Raw genomic sequence first — 8,581 nt, 5'->3', positions numbered from 1 at the left:
CAGATGTTTCCCTATGGATTTGGATAAGACCAACACTTAGGTATCTTTGGTTATGATTAGTCAGAAAGATGAGAAGAAAGGTGTCAGCAAGATGAATTCCCATTCTTTTGGGATATACTGCTTATCAATAGCTTTCACTGTAAACACTGCAGTGACACCGGGAGGTGTTGTGCTCCTGTCTCAGGAACGTCAGGACTGGAGGACATTAACAGTGGGGATCAACTGCACCCAGGAGATGGTGGACATGAACCTCCTGCGCTATGTGAACACACGCCTGCACGGTGCTAAAACACAGGACTTCTTTGTCTTCTACTTGTCGGATGGAAAGAATCAATCGCCCCCTCAGCACTTCCACATCTCTGTCAAAGATCTGGAAAAAGGTACAGGAATTTACTCTATAATTCTTTATTAGTCATAGGTTTGGTCCAGTTAGGATGTACTTGTGACTGCCCGGCCACACTGTGTTCCCCTGCCCACTGATAATTCAAACTGATGGGACTCGGTTTTAACTTAGCCTCTCAATGTCTCTTCAACCGTGATTTCCAGGAAACATTGCCATGTTTGTGAAGCCGTTGAACGTCAGCCGTGGAGACCGCGTGGTTTTCACCACGGACGTGCTGTTGGCCACAGATGGAACAGAAAAGCTAGAGGAGCTTCAGTACATCATCACCAACCCTCCGGCTCACGGCCACGTAGAGTACATAAAGCATACTGGACTGGCCATCTCCACATTCAGTCAGATGGATATAGCAGCCAACCTTGTGGCTTACGTGCACAACAACCGAGCCACCACACCCACGGAAACCTTTCAGTGAGTCTGGTAGCCATTTGGATTATGAATTGCCATCATTAGTTCCTCACATGACGCAGTTTTAATCTGATAGTTGTCGTACAGGTGTAAGAATTACATATTTCAGAACTAGATCCTCTTAATGTTCGGGTGTACCATCCACGGGATATGCACACGTGATTTTTACATGTTTCTTACATAACTATTACATTGTCAACGTCATATACAAGTGCGTGGGTGCTATGGAAAGCTCCGGTTCCCATGCCTCTAGCCAGCATAACTGCGTTGTGCTGCGACACCCACAGGTATCGTATTGCTGACACGTATTGTGTCAGCAATACGTATAGTAAATACAAATAGTACATTTATAAGTTTGCAAGACTTTAAGCCTTTTCATAGATATAAAGTACATATATAATGAATATTTTTATTCTCAAAATGGAAACACATTGATATATTTTATTAGAAAAATATGTGTAAAATATAGATTGTCTGCATTTTCTGGATCTTCTTTTAGATTAGACTGGATTAGGCTTCAGGATATGGTTCCATTGTGTTGTTTAGTTTAAAAGTCACAGTCACAGTCATCTGCAGGCATATATTTGCCAATAAATGTTTTGGCAAAAATAAAAATCTTATATTTATTATTTTCAAATTTATATAATTCAGTGTCAGCAGCACTTAAAGTGATTAAGACTATTGAGGGGGAAAACTTCAGAGGTTTTTCTTTCAAATGATACCAAGACCATGAATTTACTCCAAATGGTTCAAGTACAGCTTGCAATTTACTTTGGATTTTATTTAGGCGTTTTCTTTCTGCAAATGTTCATCGAATGGTAATGGCACAGTAATAACATTACATCTCCATAATGTATTGACATTATTAATTGCAGTTGTAATTGGTCAGCATAGCCATGACAAATAAATCTTCGTCCGCCATCATCCCTGACACAATATTAACACAATAATAGCTTAGCTGAAATACCATTAGCCTTTAAGTGTTTTCCTTGGCATAACCTGAAGAGGAGCTTAGCCTTCCTTGTGTCATCACTGTAATTTGCAGTATCTTTATAATTCTCCCTGCCCTGTTTGACTGTCAGCTGCTAGACTCAAGCAATTGTGCTACTCTTAGTTGCGCTCGCCCAATTCACGTCAACACCACTGCAAGCATGTGGAAGCTGGGTTTAGTACCATCTCCTGTCATGGCTATGGCTCCTGTCATGATAAAATGTTTTTCCAATAACTGACTATAGAAGAATGGAAACAAAAGCAGAACCAATCATTAACCAACACATATTGCAAAACCCTCAAAATTCTAAAAGGGTTATTAGACGTTGAAACAATTGTTATTAAAATAAAGCAAGTATGAGTAATAGTTTGTGAGCAAACATACTGTGTTAACATACCTAAAACCTGGAGCAATTACATGCCACCTCAAACTTTAAAGATTTGAGAGCCAATCGCTCAAATGGTTGAAGAATTCATGCTCATATCCATCCTCCAACGGTCTACTAAACAATGTTTGATACCTAATCACAATTGTTCAGAAGCCTAACATCAAGTCTGTTGTATGTTTTGCCAGGTTTGTTGTGAGTAATGGTAAAACCAGCCGAAATGGAAGCTTTGTGATTGCAGTGGAGATCGTGGACCACATCCTGCCGTCTCTATCCTCCAACAAAGGCCTCTCAATTCCACAAGGCTCCTCCATGATCCTTGGTCCTGACTGCCTGGTCTTGTCTGACCCCGACACTCCACCCAGCGCCCTTACCTTTGTCCTTCTCCAGCCTCCACAGTATGGCCGACTGCTTTTAGGCGGAACCACACTAACTGCTGGCTCCAACTTCACCCAGAAAGACATACAGGAGCTGGAGGTAACTTACAAACACGACGGGGGGGCTTCACAGATCGACCGATTCGCCTTTACTGCCTCCGACAGCACCAAACGGGGTTTCCTGCTGGAGGGGCAGCTACACACGGAACCTGTATTCTTCACTATTCAGGTAAGTAAAAACGAGGGGCTTGTTCTCCAGCAACCTGAGCTGGTCACAGGATGAGTTATGTACTCTGGGGATCCCAGGTCAGTGAGACAATGAGAAGAGGGTATGATACCCAGCTCAGGTTTACTTTTGCAGCCTTTTTTAGATGTATTTAACCAGATGTAATAGTGTTCACAGTGGTTTTCTGCACAGCAGCCATGCTAAATGCTAAAATATAGCACGGGTACAAATTAAAAAAGTTATCAAAGTTATACAACAATATTTATGTGCAAATTACTGGTCAAAGATATACCAAAAAAGCTGATCAAGTACACTGGTTGATGTGTCCATGTCATTGACTCCAAATTGACCCGTAAGCTGTGAATGTTAGTAAGTCTTGACAGTGTCAATGGGTGTGATGGGTGAATGATGACAGTAGTGCTAAAGCAGTAGTAGTATTAGCAGTAGTGCTAAAGTATATTTACTCATTAGATAAAAATAAATAAATAACAATAAGGGAAAACTAAACTAGGCAACCCTTTCTTTTCTATGTTTAGGTTGTACCAAAACAGAAACAAAACAGAAATAATGATAATTACCCAAATTTCTGTTTAATTATATTAACTCCTTTAGTACATCTATTTATAGCTGGCCTTACTCATGGGTTTTTTACTTCATTTAAAAAATTAGTAACTACAATAGAAAAATAAAGAATTACATTTTGTACATCTCCTTCCCACTCATGATGAAATCATACTGTTACTTGAATGCTTTAGTAAAATAAAACTTCATCAAAAAGATAAGATGTTCTTTAACATTTGTGTTTATCATATGGTCTACGTCACCAATCTACCTTTTCAATAATGTTCATCAACGTTAATCTATTTCAACTTTAATAACAAACCAATTATGGTTTCAGATCAAGCCTCTGGATAAGTCTCGTCCTGAGGTTGTCAAGCTGCTTCCTCTTTGGAAAGCAGAGCCTCTCGGCGACGGACGACACGGGATCTTTGTGTCATCTCGAGAGCTGAAGGCCCAAGACAGTGATAGCAGAGAAGAGGAGCTAATATTCTGCATTGTTCGACAGCCCTACTTTGGTTACCTAGAACACATGACCACAGGTCGAGAAATGCCTGTTATTGCTATCTGAATTACAGCTTAGTTTGTAATGATAAAATAATGCTTGTGTTTGCGCTTGCAGGTGATTTTGTACCACAGCGCTTCTCTCAGATAGAGCTGAACAAGAGAACTATTGCCTACATCATCAACCCAGACAGGGAATCTCTCTCAGACAGTCTGGAGTTCACAGTGTCTGATTCTTTAGGGAACACAGGGCCCCCTCACATGTAAGGAAAACCTTGTAACACTGATTTCTGTGACATCTTTTAATTCACAGTTCAGTCTTTATCGTGCTTGACTGTCCCTTTGCAGAATTCAGTTCAGCTGGTCCAGCATAGAGCTGTCTCAGCCCGAGTACTCTGTGTGTGAGGAGCAGGCAGCCATCTCACTGGACCTTGTCCGGAAAGGAAACCTGGCAGAGTCTTCATATGTCACTGTCAAGGTCTGCAAGCCATCAGTTATTAAAATCTTTCTAAACTCTCTTCATACGTATGTTGAACTTGATCTTTTCTTTGCAGATTTTCAATTTTGTCTTTCATGTTTCTTTGTCATAGGTGAAGGAAGTGACTGCAACAGCCGGAAAAGACTTCCGCACAAGTCCTTCTTCCCTCATTCAGTTTGATCCAGGTAAAGTATGTTTGTCCTCATTGATGTAGAAAGTTTGTGTTATATTTTTATTATTACAAAAAATGTCTGGTTTACAACTCATGGTTATACTGAACCTGTAGAAGCCTTCTGTAGCTTTGAAGGAGATTTGTCAAATTTCTTATTGATGTTCTTCAGATAAATGTTAGGACTAAAGACGGATAAATAGGATCCAGTGTTTTGGGTGCTTGACCCATACCAATGACCAAAACTCAGAAAATCAGGACTGTTACGTCAATCTTTTTATACTCGAAGGTTCATTCTCAGCCTTGATTGTTCTCAGCCAACTATCATGATGCAATCTACTCACTTGTCGCAGGGATCATTTTTGTATTACTTGAATAAATAAATAATTATCATGTTGTTGCAGGAGAACATGAGGGTCCTACATCGCTTTATATTGACTAATACATTAAAGCATATAGATCAATCTGTAAAAAACACCCATCACAAGATATATTTTAATTGACAATGGTGGTTGTTTAACAATGAAGACAACAACTCCCATGAGCCCACGCTACTTCACATCGTCAACTTCAATGTCCGTCTTTTGAGAGACTTATTTTTTGAGAGACTATTGTTCACAACAACTTGGAACAACCGTAATTAATTTCAGTTATTTATGGTGTGCTGCATAATCAAAGGTACAAAACAGGCAAAGCCACTATACATGAGTCCTGCACCAGGTCTTGGAAAAGGTCATGATGGTCCTGTCTTTGTAGGAGTGTCCACGAGAACCTGGCAAAGCGAGATCATTCAGGATCACCTTGAGGAGACTGTGGAGATGTTTGAAGTGCTGCTGGTCTCCCCTGAAGGCGCAGTGATCGGCAGCATCAACAAGGCTTGTGTCACCATTAGGGACTCTGGTAGCGGTAAAAATAAACCATAGCCGTTTATTTTGAAAATCTTATAAGACCCTTTGCAGAGTTGCATTACTTCACATGTGGATTTGACTGTACGTAGTATCCTGTAAAACCTCACCACCAGAGTATAGTATTTTTGTAACAAGGTAGCATCATTCTGATCAAAAACATTGATGTATATCTTAAGATCTATGTGACTATTAAAACTTCAAAAACCACAGGTCAGCCAAGACTGCATCAGGATCAGGAGGCTCCTCTTATTGTAGGGAAAGAGGTTCGGTCAGACACGTACCCCCAACATGGATCCATTCAGCTAGAGAAGCTGCCCCTTCGGACAGAGTCAGTGATCTGGACCCGTGGAGACAGCATCTCCAGGTCTGGAGCACATGTCCCAAAAAAGAAACTTGAAGTTATGAGCAACCCAAAGTCTGTAAGTACCTGTTCTTGCTGACCTCTTCCTTCTCATCATGACTTTGTTACAGCATAAAACTATCTATAAATCGTTGCTACTTTGAATTTCAGATTGCACCGTCAACAGTTTTTCACAACGGGACAGACATTGTTTACACGGTAAGCAACTGCTGATACTGACTGACCAAACTGTAAAGTCAGAATAGTCTTAATTTGTGTTGTCTCTTTAATTCCAGTATCATGGCATCACGCAAATGCAAGTAAAGGACGACACTTACCCATCGAGGAAGAGCAGAAAGGCTAACATCCGTGTGGTTAACAGGGGAGCACAGACGCAGGTGCCAGCTGTGCTTACCGAGTCAAAGTCAGAGCCTCACAGAAAGATCTCAAAACCGCAAAAAACAGCGCTGGCTAAAGAACATGTGAGTACAAATGTTACTGGTTCTTTTCTGCTTCGTGGCTTCTTCTATGTAGTGTTGAGTCAGCAATTAATAACTATTTCCAGCTTTGTGACCAGGGCTATCTGGGGTTGCCTGAGAACTAATAGCCATTTTAAGTCTCTTCATTTCTTTAGCCTGCAAACTCTGGTTCTGAAAATAATTCAAAGATTCGTTAAACTTCTTTTCTTTCTAACGTTAAGCAAGGGGTGACTCCTCTTGTCGCCCTAACAGTAAACATTGTATCTGTAAGTTTATGGTCTCAATCTCTAGTTTCAAGTCTTCTTCAATAAAGCATTAAGTTCTTTTAGAAAATGAGTAAGGTCCCTTTTATTGTCAAATAGTCCATAAAGCAGGGTGTGCTTCATTCAGGGCATTTATATAAATGCCATTGCATTTCAGTTAAAGGAACACTGAATTAATTGTTTTCTGAATTTGTATGGCCGGTAGGCTAAAGCTGATAACACCATACCAAAGCCTTGTGTGCCAGAACTGATGGGACTCCTGCATTTCAACCAGACAACCAATCAACTCTTTTACTGTAATGGTGTCTCCTGGAAACCCTGGGCACCAACTGATCAGGTATTAAACTTGACCTACTGTAATAAGCATGCAGTAGTTTTTACATCTCCAGGAGAAAGATGTCCTACGTGAGCAATATTGTTCCTGTTATTGTCACTGTCTGCTGGAAATCTTGTGTCTCCGTAGTACTGTGTCTTTTATGACTTTTATAATTATTCAAACAATGAAAAATATTTAAAAGCGCTTCAAAAATCACAAGCCTTACTTTTTCATTTCCCAAAAAATTACAGTTATCGCTAAACTGCGACAATTGTTCCTCACTGTCGTTCTTGACACCAACATTTCTGGCTTGACCAGAAATTTACTGAGATATTGACGTAAACTGCTGAGACTGTATTTATTTGCCATTGTGGAGCAATTACTATGATATGAAGCCAATAACTGTGATATGTTTTAACAGTTGGAGAAAAATACATTTCTGACACAGTTACATAAATGTCATCGATGTCATTTACTAGACCAGTGGTCCCCAACCTTTTTTGCACCGAGGACTGGTTTTGTGTCAGTCAATATTTTCACGGACCGGCCTTCATAGTGTGTGCAATAAATATGACATATTAAATATGACATAATAAATATGACGTCATAAAATGATACGACTGGCATAAAGCAATTCTAAAGTGCAAAAATATACAACTCACCATTATGCTGAATTAGTGAGAGCCCTGAGCTGGTTTCTGTATTGTGCCTATATATTGCGTATTCAAGGACACAACGATCAGGATGCAACTCGACAACTTTAATAGAACTTCTTCTTCCCCGTATATCACAACATCATATATCAGTGCGCCCTCACCTGGCCATAGCCGGCCACTACAGTTTCTCTGCGGGTCAGGGTGACGGGAGACACTCGACGTGTGTACTTTATATCCGGTCTACTCTTTAACTTGGACCTTTATGTCCAGTCTACTGCTTAACTTAGACCTTTCTCAGGTAGCCAAAATGGCATGGGCCAGATCCGGCTTGAGTCTGTCACGCCGGAAGAAAGACGTCAGCCCGGGTCCGGTTGGTGATTCCGCATGAATGACGTAGACTTGAAGCAGACTTTTAAGTTTTGTTTTTGGGGTAACATGTGTCAAGAGGCTCAGACGCACAGATGGATGTATCCGGTCCTTTTTTTTAAATGAAACATTTTCCCAACTGGGCCCGGGGATTGGGGACTGTTCTAGAAAGTAAAGTGTCTCAGATCATCAGGATTAAGTCAAGATAATAATGCCTGAAAAATAGTAGATCGAGGATAGAACCTTGAGTATCTTCAAATGGAATGTTTAGACAATATTTTCTTTTTGGGTGACAAAATATTGATTAATCCCTGAAATAACATTTGTCATCCATTTCCTCCTGAATCACAGATGGTGAGTGCTCAAATGTGTAGTCTGGACTGGACCTTTCATGGTGGCTATTGTTACTCCCTCAGCACTGAGCACAAAGTCACATGGAGCGCAGCTAACAGGGCCTGCAGAGAGAGGTACAGTTTAAAACACAGACAAATTGAGGCAGAAAGTATGCTTCTGATTAGTTGTCTGTCATGCATGAAAAACTATATAATCTGAATTATATGCACTGTGGCAATTGATTTCAGATATAACGGCACTTTAGCAAGCGTATTCTCTAAAGTCGACATGGACTGGCTGTGGGATTTCAGCGGAAGAAAACCATTTTGGATAGGTGGGTATCTTTAAATCAATGTTTTATTTTCTTCAGCATTAAACCTATTTTTCAATAATAGATTAAAACTTCTTCACTAACTGATGTAAT

The 8,581-nt window shown here is 40.2% G+C and overlaps 1 protein-coding gene across 2 annotated transcripts in view; it reads left to right on the top strand.

Annotated features, from left to right (window-relative positions):
• The window catches only part of frem1a (Fras1 related extracellular matrix 1a), a 28,579-nt gene that overhangs the window by 19,759 nt on the left and 239 nt on the right, over nucleotides 1-8,581 (top strand). Inside the window, exons 22-35 of one of the 2 annotated variants that reach the window (XM_068587808.1) lie at nucleotides 185-380; nucleotides 547-811; nucleotides 2,373-2,790; nucleotides 3,686-3,887; nucleotides 3,968-4,112; nucleotides 4,198-4,327; nucleotides 4,440-4,512; nucleotides 5,253-5,402; nucleotides 5,615-5,823; nucleotides 5,916-5,963; nucleotides 6,041-6,226; nucleotides 6,692-6,823; nucleotides 8,176-8,291; nucleotides 8,406-8,491. In XM_068587808.1, coding sequence (XP_068443909.1) covers nucleotides 185-380; nucleotides 547-811; nucleotides 2,373-2,790; nucleotides 3,686-3,887; nucleotides 3,968-4,112; nucleotides 4,198-4,327; nucleotides 4,440-4,512; nucleotides 5,253-5,402; nucleotides 5,615-5,823; nucleotides 5,916-5,963; nucleotides 6,041-6,226; nucleotides 6,692-6,823; nucleotides 8,176-8,291; nucleotides 8,406-8,491 — 2,356 coding nt within the window. Of the gene's footprint in view, nucleotides 1-184; nucleotides 381-546; nucleotides 812-2,372; nucleotides 2,791-3,685; nucleotides 3,888-3,967; nucleotides 4,113-4,197; nucleotides 4,328-4,439; nucleotides 4,513-5,252; nucleotides 5,416-5,612; nucleotides 5,824-5,915; nucleotides 5,964-6,040; nucleotides 6,227-6,691; nucleotides 6,824-8,175; nucleotides 8,292-8,405; nucleotides 8,492-8,581 lie in introns of both variants that reach the window. The other variant, XM_068587810.1, reaches the window with a different exon arrangement.

The sequence above is a fragment of the Clinocottus analis genome, unplaced genomic scaffold, assembly GCF_023055335.1.
Source record: "Clinocottus analis isolate CAN_PGR_092001 unplaced genomic scaffold, fCliAna1.0.p SCAF_21, whole genome shotgun sequence".
NCBI lineage: Eukaryota > Metazoa > Chordata > Actinopteri > Perciformes > Cottidae > Clinocottus > Clinocottus analis.
Note: the sequence above shows the minus strand (reverse complement) of the source record. Positions and strands in the feature narration are given on the sequence as shown.